The sequence below is a fragment of the Mirounga angustirostris genome, unplaced genomic scaffold (assembly GCF_029215605.1).
Source record: "Mirounga angustirostris isolate CCGP_5_RB_7025 unplaced genomic scaffold, mMirAng1.0.hap1 SCAF_9, whole genome shotgun sequence".
Lineage (NCBI taxonomy): Eukaryota > Metazoa > Chordata > Mammalia > Carnivora > Phocidae > Mirounga > Mirounga angustirostris.
This window is the reverse complement of record NW_026991717.1, coordinates 138,613,699-138,635,441: the sequence shown is the minus strand read 5'-3', so window position 1 is coordinate 138,635,441 and position 21,743 is coordinate 138,613,699. Positions and strand designations below refer to the sequence as shown.

The window sequence follows — 21,743 nt, the reverse complement described above, 5'->3', positions numbered from 1 at the left end:
GGGTCCTGCTCCCAGAGGGGAGGAGGGATGAAGAGGATTTTCTTTTATTTAAAAATATCCTCCTCCCCCTCCCCTTTTGCGCTGCCAGTGCACAGGGAGAAGAGGAGCGCACAAAATCGCTGTTTGCACGTGTGGCCGGCCTGGACTGCGGGTGTGCGCACGGGCGAGTGTGTGTGTGTGTGTGCGCGCGCGCGCGCGCGAGTGTGTCTCTGTGTGTGCTTTCTTGTTCTCTTACAGGGTACAATGTTAAAAAGCCACCGCTAGTCGCCCCCAGTGCTCCGACTCTCTGGGTCTTTTTGTCTCTAGTGCAGATTAAACGTCACGTCCGCACTTGAACTTGAATTTTATCCCATTGTACAGAGGCAGCCCCAGCCATAGAGAGACCGAGAGCTCCCAGAGAACCCGGACTCCGCCATCTTCACGTTGCAATCTATAGCTCCCAGTCCGCGCCCGCACCGACCCAGGCGCACTGGGCGAGCCGCCCCTCAGCCCCGCTCCCCCCGGGCCCGCGGCGCCAGGGGAGCGCTGGGGAGCGCTCGCGGGGACCCGGCAGTTTCTCCGGCCGGCGCCAGCCTGCCAGGTGAACTGGGAAGGAGCCGCTCCTGGAGTCCCCCCAGAGCCTCGGAAGGGTCAGTCTCCGAGAAAAAAACAGGCAGCCCGCAGAAAGCCCAGAAACAACCGAACCGGGGCAGTTTTACATTGCTTTGGGTTTTTTGAGGGGGCGGGGTGAGGGGGTACAAGACAAGTCCCCAAGTTTTCTTTGCTTTTTTTTTTTCTTTTTCTTCTTCTTTTTTTTATTTGTTTGCATTTTTTTCTCCCCCACCCCCCCTCCTGGTAGAAGTGCGCTTTCCACCTACCAGAGCCTGAAACAAAGTGTCAGGAGCCGGTGCAAAATCCGGTTAAGTTCAAGAAGACGTTTGGAAGTCCAGGAGGCCAAGCAGTTTGGAGAAGTGTAAGCGAATTTTTTCCTTCAAAAGAATATATTTTTAAAGAAACCAGCCAGTCCGCGGCAAGCAACAGCAGATTTTTTTTTTTTTTGCCTCTTTCTCCTATTTTGGATCGAGAGATTTTTCTTTCCTTTTTTCCCTTCTCTTTTTCTTTTTGCAAACAAAGCAAAAAACAACATAGAAGAAAGAGCAAAATACAGAAGAAGAGGAGGAAGAGAGGGCAAGAGAGGAAGGGGGGAAAAAAAAACAAAACACCAACCCAGGCAGAAGAGGAGGCGAGGAGGCGCGGCGGCGAAGGCAGCGGCAGCGGCGGCGGCTCGGACCCCCTCCCCCGGCTCCCCCCATCAGTGCAGCTCTCCGGGCGATGCCAGAATAGATGCCGGGGCAATGTCCCGCCGCAAACAGGGCAACCCGCAGCACTTGTCCCAGAGGGAGCTCATCACCCGTAAGTGTCTGCGGCGTGCGCGCCAGGGGCCGGAGGATGGGGCTCCGGGTGCCCGGGGCTGGGTACACAGAGCCGGGCCGAGCGCCGGGGCCGCCCGCGGACTCGCAGAGGCAGCGGCGGCGGCCCAGAGTATGGGGCGGGGGGGAGGGACTGGGGGGGCATAGGAAAGTTTCTTTGCAGCCCTGGGAGTCGGAGCGCTGCGCAGTCAGACGCGCTTCGGGTTCGAGGGCCTGCGGAGCGGGCTCCGGGCCGGGGAGGGGGCGCGCAGGCTGGAGGAGGTGTGTGTGCACGCGGAGCCCGGCTGGACTCTCGCCCCTCCGAGCGGCGTGTGTGGCGGCGGCGGCGCTGGTGGCGGGGTTTGGAGAGGAGGGGGAGGGGGCTGGGGGAGCGGAGGGGGAGGGGGGAGCCGGGAAGTGGGGAAAAGTTGGCGAGCGCGTGGGTCCGCGCTGACGGCGCGGGCGGAGGAGAGCGGGGTGCGCTCCGGCCTAGGAGAGACGTGGGGCGAGGGACGGCCGCCGGCTCCGGGTCCCCGGTCGCTGCACCCGCCCGGTCAGGGCGCCGACCACGCCGGTCCTACGATTCCGCCGCCGCCTTTCTCTCCTCTCCTCCTGCTATTTGCAAAAGAATCCAGCTGCGCGGCTGTTTGCTGGGCTCATGCCCCCCCCCCCCATTTCCCCACCTCCGTCTGTCTCCTGGGATGATCTTGTCTTCTATCCCCCACTCCAAAAAAAAAAAAAAAAAAAAAGGTGGGGGGTTGGGGGCTGGTGAAAAAGCCCCGCCACGGGGAAAAAGAAGGATTGTCAGCTAGGATTAGGAAGACAGGGATGTGCTTGTAAAATAGGGGGAAAAAATAAAAAGAATTAAGAAGAAAGAAAAAAAAAAAAAAGAAGAGAGACCTATCAATCTCTTACCCATCTTTCTATCTCAGTATCTTTCATCTTCCTTCTCTAAATAAACAAGGCAGGTCGCAGTGGAAATCCACCGGCTGAAATCGTGTGGATTTCAAGCAAGTGGCCGGGCAGGCAAAGTCAGGCAGCGGGGCAGAGACTCAGCAGCTTCCAGCGCCCCAGTTGGGTTTATTTAGAAAAGGGAAAAAGCGAGCGCGAGCGGGCCAGGTACTGTGTTTGCAGGGGAGCTCGCCCCGAGTAACCGCACAGTTGCACGGGAAGGTCGGCTCGCAGCGCTCCCTGCCCGGCGCAGCCCGCGGGGCCGCTGCTTCGCGGCGCGCGAACATCTCCCGTGGTCCTTTCTCTCGCGGTGCCTAGGTCGCCGTTGCCTTTTTTTTTTTTTTTAATTGCAATAGTAATAAAACATCCTCTGGGTGCCATCGAGACCGTGGGCAGATTGTGTTCCTGCAATCCTCCAAGCGCCTCGTCGGGCTGGGGCCAGGCAGCCCGCGCGGAGCTGGAGAGGGCTGCGCGCCCAGCCGCAGCCGAGGACTGGCTGTGGGGCGGCCGAGAGCCGAATATTTATGTTATATTTTAAAAAATTTAAATAAATAAATAAATATATAAAGGGGCTCTCCCCTCCCCTGAACACCCAGCATAGGAGCCATCTGCTCGGAGCATTGCCGCTGCCGCCTCTCCTTTGTTGCAGCAGATACATTAGTAAGAATTTGTGGATTTATTATCGTTTTTTGGGGAAGGGAATAGATTTTAAAGTGGGGTTCACCTGGGGAGAGGGATGCGTTTTTGGAGGGAGGGAAGAGAACTTCTCTTTTATTTTTCGCCATTGTAACATCAAAGAAGACTCACTGGTTGCCTTTTAAACAAAATGTTTTACAACCAGATTTGAGCCTGGTTTGATCAAGGTCCTTTTGGCCAGTTGACATTTCATCCTTTACCAAGCCGAAGCTGTCCCTCAGCCCTCCACACCCCCACCCCCTTTAGATGGTGTACTCGTTGTTACAATGTCTATATTTGCAGAGGTTAATTTCTCTGGGAGGCAGTTTGCCCCTCTTGTAGCCTCTGTATAATTGCCAGGGTTGTTTTTGAGGAGGGGGAAGTTGGGGGGGGGGGGTTGGGGAAGGGGGAGTTGTCAGGGCTGCATTGCCAAGCTGGAAGCAGTGAGAGGAGCCAGGAGTGTTTGCAGTTGTGTGTAAGGGGGGGAAGAAGCAGGTAGGTTTGCTTTGCTTTTGCTCTCTCCCCCTGTGGCATTCCTGGGACATCAAGAGAAAGCCCTGGCCAGAAGGACTGGTGGCAGCTGGTTGTGGGGGACAAGGCGTGCCTGGTGCAACAGCCTTCCATCCTTCATTTGTCCCCTCTCTCGCTCAGCCTTGCTCGGAAAGGTGCTGGGGAAAAGCTGCTGCCCCTGGAGCAGGGAGGGAAGGAGAAGAGAGAGGCAAAGGAGAAGAGGTGAGGAGGTGGAGGCGGAGGAGGAGGCAGGGGCAGAGGAAATCTCGCCTGCCTTTCAGGGGCACATGGAGCCCAGGGCATGTGCAGGGGGTCAAGCAGGGAGAGTGGTCCAACCAGTTTTCAGACAAGGCTATTTATTATCAAAAAGCAGCTGGCTTCTCTGTCCTGTGTCACCCAGGAGGTGGGAGTGCGGGCAGGGGGATGGCAAGAATTGGATGCAGTTGAGGTTGCATGGCCTGTGGAAGTGCCTCTCCACAGGGATGCAGGAGTCATGGCTTTAGGGTGCTCTGGAGCCCTGGCAGCAAAAACGAGCGCTGTCACAGCCCTGACCCCGGGTTCACATTCTAGATTTTAAATGCGAAAGAAACTACCCAAAATGTGGTGCAGCTTCGGTGGGGTGGCAGCCCCTGGTTCTTTAGAGACAATGTAACTTAGCATGACTGCTGGTCTGGGAGACAGGAAGAGCACACAAACAGCAAACAATCTTGGGGTAGGGGGCATTGCAGAAGAGCTCTATAGTGAGCCTTGTTAAATGTACAGACAGGGCCCCAGAGAAGAGAAGTATAAAACAGGGTGGGAGACAGCTGGGGATGAAAACCTGGGCTTCTGGTTTGTTTCAAAATGTTTGACCCAGATGGATATGGCTTTTAGAATGGGAGGACGACAGACACAGCTATTAATAAAAACAAACACAAAACAACAGTGACAATAGTGAGGAGGGAGGAAGAGGGGCAGTGGCTGACCAGGCAGAGGGAAGGACGCTGAGCCTGCAGTGCCAGACAGGGAGAGTAGGGGAAATTGCATGAAGTCCCGTCCATGAAGGAGCTCTGAGGCTTTCCGAAGAAACTAAGCTGTCCCTAGTAAATTATACAACCCTAGCAAAGGTGATTTTTTTCAACAACCTACCAACAGGTTTCCTTGGAAGATCAGTAATTTTGTGTATGAATTTACAATTTTGCAAAACAACTAGAGACCCAAGGTTTGACACGGAAGTTAGGCTAACTGTGTTAATTTCACGGTTGCCTTTTAAATTGGGTTTTGCTATAGCTGTGTGTTTTGGAGGCGGCTGGGTTCACAATGACCTTAACTCTGTGGGGTATAGTGTATCTCCAGTTGCCCACAATCTTTCAAGATTGGGCCTCCGATAAATTTCATAAGACATGGGCCCCTCTTTTTTTGGGGGGGTAGCTGGGGGGGAGTGAAGTTTGTCTCCCTTCTGCACAGAAGGGAACCCCATATCATTAGAAGTGTGATATAAGTCAGCTGCTCTGATTCCACGGGAGAATAAAAATGTGTTCATCAAAGGTGTTATGCCAGGCTGATTTTATTCATTTGTAATTCACACCTGAGAGAAAACAGCCGTGAGCGTATTTTAACAACCCTTAATATTTTTAAAGGGTATTCTTTCCCTCCCTGAATATTATGTACATATGCATATTTCTTTCTTTGAGGATGGGAGCTTGCTATCTCCCTATGCCTTGGCCTTGGCGATTTTTTGTGTGGCCTCCAGAATATTTCGTACAAGAAAACGAGTCATTTCTCAAGTGCTAGAGTGAATGCAGTTGCTTTGGTGAAGCCGGCCTTAGGAACATGGAGGGAGGCTGAGGTCAGATGGCTGGGTGTGGCGCTTTGCTGACCACGGTGCAGGACTCCACGGGTCTCACCGACCGAAGAGAAAGGCCAGCTTTGGGTGTATCTGACAGTAATTAGCGGTATGTCTCAGGTGAGATGGAAGCATGCGGAACAGTTCATTTACAGATAGCAGCTTCCGACTGTAGCGAGCACCAGTTTCTAGCGCCTTATCAGTCTCAAGCTCTTGGCGCTGTCTTTCAGCTTAGAACACGTCTTGCACCAGGCCTTCCCTTTTTCCTTTTCATCTCCTTCCTTGATCGCTTTGCATTCTCTGTTGCTTGTTGTGATAAAATACTTTCCAAAATAAACTTTCAGTTGAATTGGCTTTTGGTTGATGGCAAGCCTGAAACGCTGAGCCGCGCCTGGTGCCACTTGGCAGCTAGGGGGAGCTCGGTGCCCGTGTCATGGCTTGGCGCCTTCGCTACAATGGGCCAGGAATGGGCTTCCATCAGCAGCTGAGGCAGTGTGCCTTGCTGCAAAATGTCTTAAGTGTGAAGTTGTAATATTGATTTTCCTGCAGAGATTTGAGCAGGACAAAATGAGAATATAAGTTTGAGAAATCTATTTTCAAGCTATTGGCATTGATTTACAAGCCCTCACTAGGCAGATGGGGGCATTTTTCTTTTTTTCTCTTCTTTTCCTGCTTTTTAAACAATTAAAATGGTTAGTTTTGAATGGGTCTGTGGTCTTGACTTTCTGAAAATTCCATTAGGCTGTTAAGGCATTCGTGATGGAATGAGGGGGGTCTGGGAAGAGCATACATCATTTTGTCCATTTCTGTGTTGCATGTCACAGACCCAGGGAACGGTCGAGAATCACTGCTTTTGGGAGTCATGCTCCTAAAACAGCTTGATGAATGGAAATCCTTTTAGCTCAGGTTTTATAACACTTGGATTCTCAATTTCATTTATTAGGTAATGTTCCCACTGTACTAAGGGAAATAGCACCATTCCCCAAAGATATCAAATGCCAACTCAAATAATGTGTAAAACTTTGTTTGGGAGGAGTATAGGCTTGCTAGACCCAGCATTGCTAATACCTTTCACCCCAAACAGTGCCCTTAATGGATGGCTTTTAATGAGACTCTTTCTCTCCTAAACGTGTAATTTAGTGCTGGGGAATATGTGTGCTTTTGATCACGGGATTTCTGGATCTATAATGTCTTCTCCAAGTTCAAGAAATCTGCAGACAGCACAGTTAACCTCGAGTCTTATGCTTGAGTTCAATATATGGGCAGAAGAGGTTGCCCTGAGACAGGAAAGAGTGCTTTATTCTAACCTGAAAGAGAAATAAATTAGGTCAGACAAAAGCCTAGTGCTGTCATCAGCTGAGAAAGAGCCTTCACTCTCCAGTACAGAGGGCCAGCAATTTATCTGATGATTTCTCTACTTCATTTAATGTTTGAATTGAGCCAGTTGTAAGCATATCGCGGCAGCGAGCTCATTTGACAACTCAAGAGATGAAGTGGCACAGTCACCTCGCAGCCTTGGGCTGGGCAGTGGCCTTTGGCCTGTAGAAAACCGTTAAAAAAATTTTACTTTAGAAATCCCCAATCCTTTGCCTTGGAACTTGGGAGAGTCTCACAAGCTGTAACTAAGCACAGACCACGGATATGACGATGCTCGACAAAAACAGTACATGTGGGGAGGGTAGAGATGGGGTTCTTGACCTTTGGAGGCTGCCTCCTGCCTCCCCTGTGGCTTGAGGGAGACCCCTCTGGCTGTCCGGTTAGGGCCTACCTTTAGCTGAAGCTCGCCAAGGACTTGGGACTCCAGGTTTGATGTGGGGGTCACATCTGGGAGGACAAGGAGAAATAAATGCTCTGGGGACCGCACCCAGCACCACACGGTCAAGAGACTGATGCTGCCTGAGCATCCTTCTCTGAAGGTGGTGTTATCTGTAGGCACACTGACAGATTTTTTAACGGGGAGAGGGCACAGAAGAGAACCGGGAATGAATGTCTGTCATAGAGCTGCTTTGAGTATGGCTTTGTCACTTCTTTATTTACTCCCACGACTGGGTCTGGGTCCTCGGTGTTCTGCCCCTTCCACCCTCACCCCGCCTCCCCACTCCCATATATCTCTCTTCTTTCCCAGGGAGCCAGATGCCCGTGAGACCTGCTTACATTCTGGTCCCCATTCCTCTACCCCTCCCCTAGAAAAGCCGTTTGTTGACTGCCTCTCTTGAGCAGTGGTGTCCCCAAGGCGTGTATACAAAGTGCCAATAGCAGGCTATTTGGAGACCCACGAAAGTGGAGGGACACACTTCTTCACACTTCTTGCATCTTCTGCACGAGCCAGTTTGGGGGGGGAGTGGAGGCGGGGAGAGAGGAACAGCATCGTTTTTACTGGCAAGAGTGACACCAGATCGAGGTTTGATTAATGGTGCTACATTCACCGGGACTTTTCGTCCGGCATTTTGACATATGCAAGTCTTTTGTGCAGTTGCTGAAATTCAAGAAATTCATTCTTTATTTCCAAGAGAGCTGATAATCTGCTTGGGTGTTGAATTAGCCATCCTGAGCTATTTTAACTATAATGAAATGCCAGACCACACAAAATTAAGTAACTTCAAAGTGAAAAAAAAAAAAAAGCCTCTGTTGTACACAACTTTTTTATGACCCCCTTCCACTGAAATAGAAATACATTTGCGGATGTTCTGATGAGTTCTCTACTAAGACAACGTGCAAAAATGACTCAAGAAAGTTGAATGCCGATGTTATTGTGATTAACGTGTGCTTCAGAAATGGACGTGCTGCTAGGATGATTTTTTTTTTTTTTTATGAGGTCATGTTTAAATTTCTACCTTGGATGTGAGATACTGAAATGGCTTGTGTCCTTGCTATTTTGTTGCCGGCCTCAGAGGATGTCCTCCAGTGAAAGGTTTGCAGTCCGGTGTCCTGTATGGAGGATCCTTTTTCTCTTCCGCTTAGCACCTTTGAAAAAAGCACAGCATTAAATAAAACAAATCTCTTCATTTGGCCTCAAAGAGTGCTTTTATATCCCGTCATTACGAGCCCTGTTGTGGCTCTGAAGATTTAAGGCATTTGCAGCTTTGTGGACTCTGCTGAATGTGCTTGGAAGGGTTTCTATGGTGGTAAATCTTTTTTTTTTTTTTCTTTTAAAGCAATTATTTTATTTATCAAAACATAGGTCACTCTATTCTTTGGTTTTGTGGACTTGGCTTTTTATTAGTAACCTCTTAGTAATGGACAGGATCTGTGAATGCACCTGAACGCTGTTTTCCTTATTCATTTGGCCTTTTTTTCTGCTTTTGAATGGGTGAGAACAGGCCCCTTGAGCTCAGTTTTTGGAATTCTAGAGAAGTGGATGCAGTGTGGGGAAGGGAAGGTTGGACAGTCCATTGCTCAAGTAAGTATTTTTCAAGGAGCTACTTTTAATATGCCAGAGTATCCTGAAACCAGGCTGGGGTGTGTAGGGCAACATGTATATATGGGGGTCTTTCTCCCACTGTCAGACTTTCCCCTCCAGAGTCTGCCACTGGGCTATGTGACTGAGGTTCTTCCTGCACCCCACACCACCTCCCGGGGTTCAGGAATCCCTGCCTTCCTGGAATGCCGGCCAGGCTCAGGCCTCCCCCTGCAGGCCCCCTCAGCCAGACCCCAGGTTATTTCCATTGGTTGCTGACAAGGTCGTGTGCCCACAGTCTTATCCCTGCCTTCCACCCGGGTGCCAGAAATCTCGACAATTTCACTTGAGGCTCGTGCTGTGGTTGGCATGGAGCAGACAGGGCCTCCTGGGGTGGTGGCTCTGGCGTGCACCCTTCCTTTCAGCCGTTCTGAGGGTGGTAGGGAGGAGGCCTTTGGAGGGTGTCAGGGAGGTGCGCAGCCTGGGCCAGCAGCTCTGAGACACCTGGCCCGGCTGCACTGCTCCGCCGTCCTCCTGAGAGGGCAGGTGGGTCAGGGGAGGGAGTTCATCTGTACGACATGGCTTACTTCCACACACCAGGCTGTGTCCTCCCAGGGCCAGTGGCGGTCCTAGGCCTTGCTGGCTGCAGGAATTCTGTGGCCAAACGGGGCTGGGGCCCGGACAGTGTCTCCCACCCTCAGAAGTGTTCTAACCCCTCCTGGCCCTGTGAGGACATTCCTCCTAATGCATGCCTCGCTGGGCTGACCGGCTGCTCTTATCTCTGCCGCCTCTGCCGGGCACTTCATTATTCCCAATGTAAGGAGAACTTCATAAAACCTCTTGTCGTGCCTTTAAGCGTCATCTAGTCATAGATTATTTTCTCCACCAAGAATTGATTCCTTCTCTCTCCCATCCACCCGTTTCCCTCCTCCCCTCCCCATGGTTGTTATTTTCTCTTGGATCCAATAAATTAAAAATTGATGGCAGCTCAGAAAAGTGGTGCGCTCCATCGAGTGTGTGTGTTGGTGGTGGTTCAGTGTCGCCTGGAGTCTCAGCCCCTCCCGGAATGTTCGCGGGGAGGAGAATGAAAAGATCCCTTCGCAGATTATTGGTGAGCATGGGCTTGCTGGCAAAGGCTCTGTCTTCGTAGGAAGCAGGTGTAAAGTCTCCAGTCGGATGCAGAGCTCTGGCGGAGGGATGCTGAGCATTTCTTGTAAACATGCGTACACATCAGGATGGCGGCTGTGACGTTGGTGGCACACGATTTTAAGAGCCTGGCACCCCTCCCCCCACATCCTTCTCCTACCCACGCCCCCGGCACTGAAACAATAATTCTTCCTATGTTTCTCCTGGACTGTGGCTTAGCCATTAGAGATTTGGATTTGAATCAGTGCAGGGTAAGGCGGACATGGGCCTGTGTGCCGTGGGTGCAGCAATGCACACGCGCTGTGCTGTGGGGACAGGAGGCGGTCGGCCCCTTGGCTGGAATTCGCCAAAGGGCAGGTGCAGGGCCAGTTGTTACAGATGGACCAGGGCGGGTGGGGCCCTTGGAGCCCTGCGTGTGGGGGAAATCACTGGCCAGGTAAGGCCATGCTAAGCCTTTGCAGCTGCTGGGGGGCCTGTTGGCTGCTTGGCTGGGTCGGTATTAATGATGTCTTTCCATTTCTGTCTTCTACCCCAAATTCCTTCCCAGCCGAGCTCAGGCTTGGGGGAGTTTGTCTTAGGATCAAGTGCTTCCCCATCTACTTAACAACAAATATCCATTATTATTTGTGAACCCTGATTTCATTGCTTCTAAATGCGTTTATCAGCTGGGAGGAGGCGTAGCCTTGTAAATAAAATGTGGTTTTGTTGTAAAAGAAAATTAACTGTGTGTGTGTGTATGTGTGTGTGTGTGTGTGAGAGAGAGAGAGAGAGAGAGAGAGAGAAAATATATAGTTGTCCATGAGGTTTAGGATTTCATATTTCAGAACCCACCCCAACGTGATACTGTACATTTGAGCAAGTTTCCTGCTGCATCCATTCATTTTTCCTCTTAATGAGTCAAACATTTTAGCAATCCCTGTACTTTATTCGGCTCATAATAGCGAGAGCAGCAATATTTTCCAGGGCCGCCTGACACTTGGGGAGCTTTTCACGAAAGCAGAAATCATCTCAGGGGAAAGACCTCATCTTTGCCTTCTTTATTTAAGGCTTGAGTTTGCCGGACAAGATAGCCTGAGGGGCTGGTTTGTTGGGTCTGGGAATTCAAAAAGCTGTTTTTGTTATGTATCTTTTCTCTTTCCTGGTGCTTTCTTATGTCTGGGTGGCAGTTTGGGCCGCTCCGGTTCTCCCAGCAGAGGCCTGGTTCTCCGAGCCGTGTGGAGTCGTGGGGCCCCGGATGCCCATAGGACAGGGAAAGGAGGGTACTGAGAGGACCGGACACAGCCCATTTCGCCCTTCTCTGAGCTGGGCCAGGTGGCTCTTTCTCCTTTTATTTCTTCCATTATCGATACAGTTCTAAGAAGGGCCGCGCACACGCACACACATGCACACACGCACCCCACATACCCAGCTCAGTATCCGCCTGCCAGCGGAAATGAAACCACAGCCCGTCTTTGGGGGTGTCTCCGAAGGCCGTGAGCATGGGCCTCCAGGCTCAGCAAGCTGTCTTGGTCCACTCGCTGTGACCCAAAACTTGACAGTTGAGGGGTTCATGCTGCCTCTGCTGCCTGAACTTTGGGGGTGACGTTCACACCTTCTTGAGTGAAGTATCTCACTCAGTAGATGAAGCCCAGAGCCCACGGCCGCCCCCCCCTTCCAGGGGAGGGGAGAGAGGAAACCCCATTCTTGGAGTAGGGTGAACACCCGCTGTCATCTTGAGTTTTACTTTCAACATTGACAGTGGGAGGGAAGATTTGTTTGTTTGTTTCTTTTGCCCCTGGACTCACTTGGAGGCAGCGAGCTGGGTCCTGGGTCCAGGAGGTGGGGTTCAGAGCTGTCTGTGGGCCTGGGGCAGGGCCTGGCCCCTCAAGGGGGGCTTGGCTGCCAGGGGGCCAAGGCAGGAATCACCACTGCAGCACAGCGAATGGTGTCGGATACTTTCAGACTCAGTGACGGGGGCTCACAGGGCCTGTTGCAGGAGGAAAGTGAAAAGGCAGAGAGAGCCAAATAAAGGAAAGAATACCAGATGTTACCAAAAAAAAAAAAAAAAAAACCACACACACACACACAAAACAAAACAAAAAACGGAGAGAAGAAAAAAAAAGTGCTGGTACCAAGTCCTCAGCAAAAGATGGAAGGCAGAGAGGCAGGAATGCCTATGAACAGGCTTACGTGACCTTTGCTAATTTTTAAAGTAGTCTGTGTTTCTCTTGAATGAGAAGGACGAATTGAAATTACGTAGCTTACAGCCTCCTAACAGAGAGGACGTCTGCGTGCTTCCTAGAACTCCTCCCCGGAGAGCGGACAGGCAGGGCTGAAAAAGTTAATGAGAAGCAAAACAAAACAAGGACAAGAAAGATTAAATTATTAAGCAGCAGGAAGCACCTCCCCGTGCTTCAGCGAGGATGGTCACGCTTGGAAGTGTGGCCGTCTTGGTGACACAGCGGAGTGCCCGGCCTGTGGGCGAGTGGCAGTTGAGACAGGACCAGGTACCACCGCCCTTCTCACCACCGAGCTTGCCCCTGCTCCTTCTGAATTCTGTTTCATTTTGTCCTTTTTTGCTTTTCAGCTCATTTCCTTTGTGCCTCTCTCCTTTTTTTTTTTTTTAACAAAACAATATTTTGACATCCTCCTCCCATTTATTAGAGTTCCCTCTCTAGAAATGGTGCACAATACATCCTTATATTTCTAAAGAACTGTTTTCACAGCCCTCTCCTTTGGCTCTGAAATTATGTATATGTAATTGGTAATTAAAGGTGCAAGCTTTTCAATATAAACAGTATTGCTCAATGTTAGATCATTAAAGGGAAAAGAAGCACCGAATAATTACCTTTTCCATTCTGACAAACCGTTCACAGGAATCCGGTCCCCCCTACAACCACTGTTCGGCATGAGGGTTGTGATTACATTTCAACCATACCAAAGCATCTTTTCATAAAATAAATTGGTAAATTAATTATGTAGCATTGTGTTCCACCTCCTTTTTAAATAAACTCCCGATTTCTTTTTTAAAGTGTAATTAATGTTCCTGGGGCTGGCTTGGTGAAAACCGTTTCTCTTACCTTATAGGTTTTTGGGTTTTTTTGGTGTGTGTGTGTTAGAGGCATGGAGACAACAGATTTAGGATTTCCTCATCTTCGGGGTGTTTTTGTACTGACGTGGGTCTCATGCATGTCCAAGTGTAATTCATGGAGGACTCTGTCTGCTTGTCTCTAACCACAGGCAGGATCTCAAATGCTAACTTTCCTTCCCAGCCACACCTATGCCTCGACCTGTTCACATGCGGCTCATACGTGTCACCTGTCCTACAGTGTCCATCCTAGATTCAGCATCACACGTGGATTCCCACGGGCCCTGAAGAAGCTGTGTTCAGAAAATACAGGACAGGGGGGCGCCTGGGTGGCTCAGTTGGTTAAGTGGCTGCCTTTGGCTCGGGTCATGATCCCGGGGTCCTGGGATCGAGCCCCGCGTCGGGCTCCCTGCTCAGTGGAGAGTCTGCTTCTCCCTCTCCCTCTGCCTGCCTCTCTGCCTTCCATCTGCCTCTCTGCCTACTTGTGCTCTCTCTCTATCTCTCTGTCAAATAAATAAATAAAATCTTAAAAAAAAAAGAAAAAAGAAAATACAGGACAGGGATTCATATGTAAGATAGAAGATGCCACAGAATTTTTTCCTTAAATTATCTGTTCTTTGGCTCTGGCCCGTCAGTAACTTCACTGCCCCGGAATGTGTTTTCCCTCCCATCCATCCCTTCTCTCCGTTCCTCTCTGGTTTTCATTATATCTCACTAAATACCGTACAACTTAAAATTTACCTGCCTCCTCGGTTGTCAGACCCTTGGCTTTTCCCAGCACCCCGACACTCGTGCCGGCCCTACGACCACATTGTTTGCTCTTGAAAAATTCCAACCCAAGTTTGCTCAGAGCCTGAGGGGATGTGCAACCTCATTGTCCACTCCCCTTATTTATGACACTTTTGGCGGCCGAGTCTTCCCGTTCTCCCCCTGGGGGTTGCTGCTGTTGGAGGCATTTACTGGCTTCAAAATATTTGGGTCCTCTGTCCCCTCCCAAATAAAAAAAAAAGGAAGTATATTGGCTGCTAAAGAAATATGAAAATGTACAGCCCATTGAAAGTGTGGTGGTTTGTTGTCTGCCAAGAAATGCTTTTGGAGTCTGACGAGGTTTTTTTTTTTTTTTTTCCTTTTCTTTTTCTGGGAGTGAAAAATAAAACCAACAAAACAGAAAGGACAGTGGGGAGCTGATGAGTGCCGGGAAATCTACAAAGTGATGGCGGTCTGACCAGGAGCAGGGTGTCTGGCAGGAGAGTGGCTCCCTCTTTCAGGGAGCAGACTAACAGCGTCCCTTCCCCTGCATTGTTGTTGGTGGTGGTGGTTATTTTTTTCTTCAATATTTCTTTTTGAACCGACACTCACTTGTTGCTTTCTGAGCATGTGGGCTTCTTTCTCTCCTAAGGCCTGGCTGCCTGACGCCCGTTTGGGGCTCTGCTTTCTTGTCTGGTGTGCAGCCAGGTCTGAGGTAGAGGAATGCAAGCAGGGCTCCCATGAATGGGGAGGACATGAATGAACCGTGGAAGGGAGGGGGCGGCCGATCGAGCCCAAGCAGGGTGAACTGGCTCTGGCGCACGCTTCTCAGCCTTGGCTGCCCACTGGAATCACCTGGGGAGTCTTAAAAATAAAAAGACAATCTGAGGTTTGGATCTCGCTGTAATTGGTCTGGGGTGCCGCCTGGGCACAGGGGGTTCGGGACTCCCCAGGTGGTTCTCAGATGATGTAAAGTGGGAGAGACACGTCTCGAGCTTGAAGTACGGGGGCCCGTGACACTGAGCCTCTTGTGAAAGCAGGACGGGTGTTATGTGCATGTGGATGTGTTTACATGCTATATTGGGGGGTGGAATCACCAGCAAATAAAGGACAAAGCAGTAAGTTTAGCATCAGTTAAGCAACCACCTCCACGGGCTGCGATGTTGCTCCCGGAGCCTCAGTTTGCCCATCTGTGGCCTCCGGGAGTCATGCGGGGACTTGGTGACCTCTAGTATCCTGCAGTGGAGGGGCCTCCTCTTGGTGGGGAAGGGTTGGAATGGCCGCTGGGTGCCCGTGATTGCCTAAGCCCATCTCTGTCTTCTCTGCCCCCTTCTCCTCTCTCTCTCCAGCAGAGGCTGACCATGTGGAGGCCGCCATCCTCGAAGAAGATGAGGGTCTGGAGATAGAGGAGCCCAGCAGCCTGGGGCTGATGGTGGGTGGCCCCGACCCTGACCTGCTCACCTGTGGACAGTGTCAGATGAACTTCCCCTTGGGGGACATCCTGGTTTTTATAGAGCACAAGAAGAAGCAGTGTGGCGGCAGCCTGGGTGCTTGCTATGACAAAGGCCTGGACAAGGGCAGCCCGCCGCCCTCCTCGCGCTCCGAGCTCAGGAAAGTGTCTGAGCCGGTGGAGATCGGGATCCAGGTCACCCCCGATGAAGATGACCACCTGCTCTCACCCACGAAAGGCATCTGCCCCAAGCAGGAGAACATTGCAGGTATGGAATGTTGCCACTGGCCAGGTCGCCACTGAAGCCACCTCCTGGGTCCCACGCCCGCCTGTCCCCTCTTTGTGCTGGGTGTCGGTGCTGGGAGGGCCCAGGGGCTACTGGGATAGGACCACCAGCCAGGGCTCGCCCTTTCCGAGGGGCCACTGTCTGGGTGACCCTCAGGAGGAGACAGGCCCGGGGCTCAGAGAGGCACAGCTGGCTGATGGTTGCTTTGCTTTTGGCAATGAGGCTCTGTTGTGGGGCCTAATCCATAGGTGGCCGGGAGTACAGAACAGAAATTTGGAAGGCTAGGGTGGCCCTCGGTTTGCTGGTGTTCTTGGCTTAGTCTCTGGCTGTGCAGCCAGACTGTCTTGGGTTGGAATCTGTTCTTCACAACATGGACAAGTCCGTTTTTCCATCTGTGAAATGGAGCTAATGAGACCGATCTCCATAGGGTTGTGGTGAGGTCTAATGAGACGTGGCCTGTGGGCAGGGCCTTGTAGGCACTTAGGAACGGGAGCACTCATTTCTTCCTCCTCCTCTCTCTGGCCTCCATTTCCCATCTGTAAAAAGAGGCGTGCTGATCTCAGAGGCCCCTTCTGATGTTGCCTGATCCTTCTGGCAGGTCTAGCGAAGGGCTTGCGGGAACTTGCTGGAGCACTGCGCCCCTTTCAGCTGACCGCCTGGACAGCTGACTTTTACCACCTGAAGAACAGGTGTTGGGTTGTGTCCTCTGGCCACAGGGAGGTGGCACCATGTCCTGCCGGGCCGTGGTCACGGAATGCCAGAGCCTCCTCCAGGGAGCCCGAGCTCTGTGCAAGCCACAGTGTTTGCTTTTGGTCCTACTTCTGAGCCTAGGAGGCCCAGCAAAGATTGAGGGCCGTGGTGGCCTGTGTTCCTGCAGTAAGCAGCAGCCAGTCCTACAGCAAGATGGCACCAGTGTGCGTGTAGATGAGGGGTCACATCCTGCCGGTTGGCTCTGGACAAGCTGCTTCATGAGTCCAGGCCTCAGTTTCCTTATGTGTCAACAGCGAGTGAGAATACTGGCAGGCCTGTTGTGAGGATTGAATGAGCAGGGGCTCCGTAAGTGCTTTGCCAGTGGAAGTTTCCTCTCAGGGGTCCCCTCTGGTTCTGCAATGTGCAAGTAGGTGCCCGCTCTGTTTTGGGCGTGGAAGCTAGTGCTGGTGCTGGAGGGACTGAGGCTCTGGGTGCTCCTCCTTGGAGGATGAGCCTGGTGTAGCCCAAGGCACCTGCTCCCACGGGTAAGATGGAGCAGAGAGCCCCATCATTCAGAAGGCAGTCATGGTAATGCAGCAAAGCCACTTGGCAACTCTGAGACTTCCGGGCCTCAATTTGCCCGTCTGTCAAATGGGATTAATGAGTTCTCTCTTGGGAAGAGACTGTGGTGGGATGCAGACTCCTGCTGGCACATGCTAGGTGCTGGGGAGACCCCATCAAATCATACTGGCCTGTGGGCCTTGCCTTCTGGCTGCTGAGCTAGAGACATCTCTCTTGCTCTCAAGTTGCCAAGGGCTTTGAGAAAAATGCCCAGCATGTTCAGGGCCGTGGTCATGTAAACCCCGGCTTCTCAGAGTGCCCTGCAGATGTGAGTGATGCTGCCTTCGTTTGGGCTGGAGCCTCCCACCCAGAAAGGTGCCGGGTCACTTTTGTTGGTGTTGTTGGGGCCCCCATGCCTTTCTTTTCTTTGACACTGGAGGAACAGTTTTCCTCCAGTAGAATAAACACCCGGCGTCAGTGACCACAGACCTTGCCCACGAGACTCTGGTCCCTACTTATATTTCCATGGAAAGGCATTCTGCTTTCCCCCAAAACCATCCGAATCCTCATTTCACGATGAAGGTATTTCCCAGCGAGAGGCTGCCGATCATTGTGGGTAGGTTTGTTTAAGAAAGCGACTAGATGTGATTTCATAAAAGGCAAAGTTAATCTGCAAGGCGGCTTTGTCCTCACCCCCCCATACCCCCTGCGCCCCTTTTTCTCGGGTTGTAATACTGCAGCAGCCTACAGTATTTTTATTTTATGTGTGACAGAAGATATTCTTGGCCTTTTCTGTTCAGCAATAGGACGAATGCATTTCTTCATTCTCGAAGAAATATGTAAAATAATCCCTTAGAAGTCTAAAGAGATATGTTTGTTCAAAGCATTTAAAATGTTATTTTAATCAAAGGCACAAAACAGTCTCCATGCTGTGTCAGCTGAAGACGACCATCCCGTTCTAGCGGCACGTTGTGCCTTCTTGCTGGCCCTCCTTCCGCTTCTCTCCTCCCTGCCTTGGCACCAACTTTTCTTGCTTTTTTTTTTTTTTATTTAATAAAAAAGGAAAGATTAAAGAATAAAACTTCAGTGGCTCAAATGTATAAAGTAATTTAATATGGTGGGAGCATTAATTATTTTAGCTTAATTGAATTCTGAGGACTGCAGTACTTGCATTTTTGTAGACAAGCCCTGTTTATTATTTCTCTGTGTAGATTAACAGTAAAGGAAACACAGATAACTTTCAGTTATTTATTGTAAAATAAATGTGTCAATTCATGTGTAAAGCAAGCTGCTCAAAGATAATTGAGTCTTTATATTTTAAGAGGGGGGCCAGGAATCACAGGCGCTTCTCCGCCCGGGCTTCCGGAAATCCGCACAGCTGCTGCCCAGGCCCCTGGCACCGCTGGCCTTGCCCAGGCCTCTCCTGTTCCTGCTCCCCAGCCGAGGTGGGGAGGGATGCTCCAGCCTGTCCGAGCCCCACTGTTGTCCCCAGGGCCGGTTACTGGGGAGCAGGTGGCTGTTAACTCTTGGGACTTGGCCTCTGGTTTGGCTGTCCCAAGGGAGGTGCCCGCGGTGACCATGCGGCTCATGCCTTTTGGGGAACCAACAATCTGAGCCTTGTCCAGACGGGTCCCAGCCCTCCTTGCTGCCCAGTGCTTCTAGAGGCCGGGCCGCAGAGATGGATGGGCAGGGCTGGCCTGTGGAATAGGTGGGATCCCTTCCACCTTCAAGGGCGCCCCCAGGGTGACATCGGAATTGGAATTCTGTCAGTCATTGGACCAGGGCTGGACCCTGGATCGGCCCTTTCCTTGGGACACTGGGGTCTGGAGATGGGCATAAAAGGAGTAGTTAATCATTTTTTTTTCCTTTCCTTTATTATTATTATTATTTTTTAATGATAAGAGAAGTAGGAGAGTAGAAGGAGGAACTTTTCTGTAGCTTTGTATCTTGGAGGGCATTCATTCATTCATTCTTTTGTTCATTTAATAAACAAGCACCTACTGCTCTTCCCCTGCTCTGAGCATACCCCTGGCCGTGAGGTGACAGAACCCCCCAGGGTGAGGGGAGCATGGTGGGAGGACGGCCATCTGGGCTGCTGCTCTGTCCCCCTTGGGGGACATGGCCCAAGTGTGAGCAGTAGCTGCCCTGCCCTTGCTGTGTGCGGTTGTGGCCCCGGGGCCCTGCGCCTTGGCCGTGTGCTGTGGGCAGAGCAGGGCCATGGAGCCTGTGTCTGAGGCCCATCTGGGGACAGAGGGGTGGAGTTGAGCCGAGGTGGGGGCTCAGGTCTGCCTATATAGGAGTTCTTTACCTTTCCCAAGCCCCCTTCCCACTGCCTTCTCCCACTTCTGGCAGAGCTGGGGTGAGATGGGTTCCAGGGTTTGCAAAGAGCAGGAGTCTCTGAGCATTATGGGGGATGGGTGTCTTAGGAGGGGTGGGGAGAAGGGGGCTGGGGGTGTTTGGGGTTCGAGGCCCGCGCCAGGGAGGCCGTGTGCTGCCCCGTGGGGAGGGACCCGGTGCAGGTCTGAGCCCTCCCCTGCCTCCTGCCAGCCTTGGGCCATGTGACCTGACCTCCTGAGGGGCAGCAGCCAAGTACGGGGAGCGCATCTAACAGTAACTGTGGTGTTTAAGTGCTGTGTGCCTGCCGGGCGCATGGGGAGCCTGCTGCAGGGATGAGCGCCTTCTTCCCTTACTGGTGCTGTTTCCCCAGCTCCATTTCCTGCTGGTACTGTAGCCAGTGTAGGTCTTCCAGGAACTGGGGGAGAAACTTCCATTGGCTTCGGGGAACTCCACCATCAGAAACAGTGTCAGAACCACTGCCGTGTGTCCTCCTCCCCCCAGCCATCTTTGGTCACGTTGTTACTGTCCTTTGGTGGCCGCTCTGATGGTGGGTCCCTCTGGGGAGGAGCCTGGGGGATCAAAGGAGCATGGGCTTTGGTGTCAGTGGGGAGGGGTGCAATTCCAGTGCCCGCCCAGGCCAGCCACTTCACTTTTCTGGGCCTCAGTTTCCTCGTCTGTCCCCACTTGTCAGTCCTATGGCAAGAATGAACAGCGATGAGAGCCAGAGAGCACCCACCTAGCTCAGGGTCCGGCTGCAGCCAGATGACTGAGAAGTGGAAGCTTCTTGAAAAGCTTTTAAGAGGGTGTGGACCCCGCTTGGCAGCACGAGGTGTTGGCTTCTCAGTCAGAATCTTGAAAATTTCCCTCGGATATCTCTCTCAGCATTTCTACTGATTCCTCCTTAGAATCCCCATTTTATAGCCACTGGAGGGAAGGCTCAGGTAATTCGTTTTCGCGAGTTATCACCCCTTCCATAACCAGATGAAGCTATAACCAGAGGAATGAGCCATCAGCTGTCAGTCAAAGGTTTGCCTTTTTGCCTTTTTGTCCTCCCCTCCCCAAGCCCCAAATGTCAAATTTCTGGAGAAATGCAGGAGACAGGCAGCGGGTGAAGGAGGTGGCAGATCCCCCTGGGCTGGAAGTGGCAGGCAGTTCCCTGCTGCGATGGCCCCACCCACTCTGTACATCTTCATCTGGAACCGAGGAACGGTCCGGGGTGTGCCTGGAGGCGGGGGGTTCGCGTAGCAGGCAGAGCACAGACAGGGGGCTTGGTTTGAGGTCCCAGTGACCCATTGCTAGGCAAATGGTGTTGGAGAAAAGGGCTTCTGATCAGCTGGAGGATTTACATGCTGCTCGGCAAATGTGCATTTCAGACTTTAAAAAATAAATAAAATAAATGTGAAAAAGAGAATATTAGCTTGGTCAGTGGAAGAAACTAAATAACTTGCTTGTGCTGGAAACTGGAGATAAACCCCACTTGCAGGTTGTCTTTAAAAACTTGTGCTTGATATATTTAGTGTTGTTATTTTGCCTCCAAATTAAGGTTAGTTAAATCCATGTGTGTTGCAGCATGGATTATCTTTTTGTATTATTAAATCGTGACAGCTAATTATTAGTTCTGTCTGCACCAAGGAATAGTGGAGTGTTCTGTCTGGGAGACATGGTCCTGGGGCTGGGCGTTGTAAGGCTGGCCCCAAAGCTGGGGCAGGGCTGGCAGGTGGTGGGGAGGAGGGGGCCTACCTGGTAATGCACATTTGTGCTTAGGTGCTTTTCTTGGTTTACCTCATCTTGAAATAGACACCAGCCTTGAAACAGATACGTCTAATCCCACTTTGAAATAGATATTTTCTAACCCCACTTTGAACTAAGGCTCAGAGAGGTTAAGGGACTTGCCCAAGATCACACAGCAAAGTGGAGTCAGACTCGGGTCTGCCTGGCTTCCTCGGGTGGCACGGGGAATGGAGGCCTTTAGGGAGGGGTAGTCTAACTGCCTGGCTGGCCCAGCCAGTGGGGCAGGCACGACCTCCAGACCCTGTCCAAGGTGATCTTTGAAGCCTTCCTAGGTATGACTCTGCAGATACAGCCTGGAGCCCTCAGGCCCCCAGAGGCCTTGACCCATAGTCCGTGGGTAGCCTTCCTCATGTGGTTACCTGTGCTTTCTCGTGAAGGTTTTGGAGAGGTGGGTGGTGGGTAAGAAAGCAGTTAAGATGTGAATTCAGATGGATGGATCTGGACTGGGATTTGGGTTTGCCAGTGACCTGTTGTATAACCTTCAGCCAGTTGTTTACCTCTCTAAGTCCCCGTTTCCTGTAGAATGGAGATAATCTTTCTTATCTTTCAGCCTTGTTACAAAGTTTGATTTAGGCAGTGCATTCCTGTATTAGGTCCCTGTGGATCTTTAGCTGTTATTAATAACAGAGAACCACCGGAGGGATCCATGCGGGGATTCTGGCCTCCGGGCTTAAGCTGGAAGGATCTCCTTGCTAAGGATCTCCTCCCATTCTTACCTGAGCATATGTAACTGGTTACTGGCAGGGCTGAGTCCAGACCCTAGTTATCTTGAGTCAGGCGCCCCTTTTGCCACACCAGGCTGCCCGGTTCTGTGACTTGAGGCGATCCGTTTTCCCGGGCAGAGTCCCAGTGTCCTGAGCCGTAAGCGGGGGTAAGCAATCCCTGCCCTGCTGGCCTCCCAGGGAGAGCAGAGACTAGGGTA

The 21,743-nt window shown here is 51.5% G+C and overlaps 1 protein-coding gene across 5 annotated transcripts in view; it reads left to right on the top strand.

Moving 5' to 3' along the window:
* The first annotated feature begins 399 nt into the window (after positions 1–399).
* BCL11B (BCL11 transcription factor B) overlaps positions 400–21,743 on the top strand; it is a 92,316-nt gene continuing 70,972 nt past the window's right edge. For 2 of the 5 annotated variants that reach the window (XM_045902034.3, XM_045902032.3), the window contains exons 1-2: positions 400–1,392; positions 15,059–15,424. In XM_045902034.3, the coding sequence (XP_045757990.2) occupies positions 1,335–1,392; positions 15,059–15,424 (424 nt within the window). In that variant the 5' untranslated portion in view covers positions 400–1,334. Of the gene's footprint in view, positions 1,393–15,055; positions 15,425–21,743 lie in introns of all 5 variants that reach the window. The other 3 variants (XM_045902033.3, XM_045902031.3, XM_064571547.1) reach the window with 2 other exon arrangements.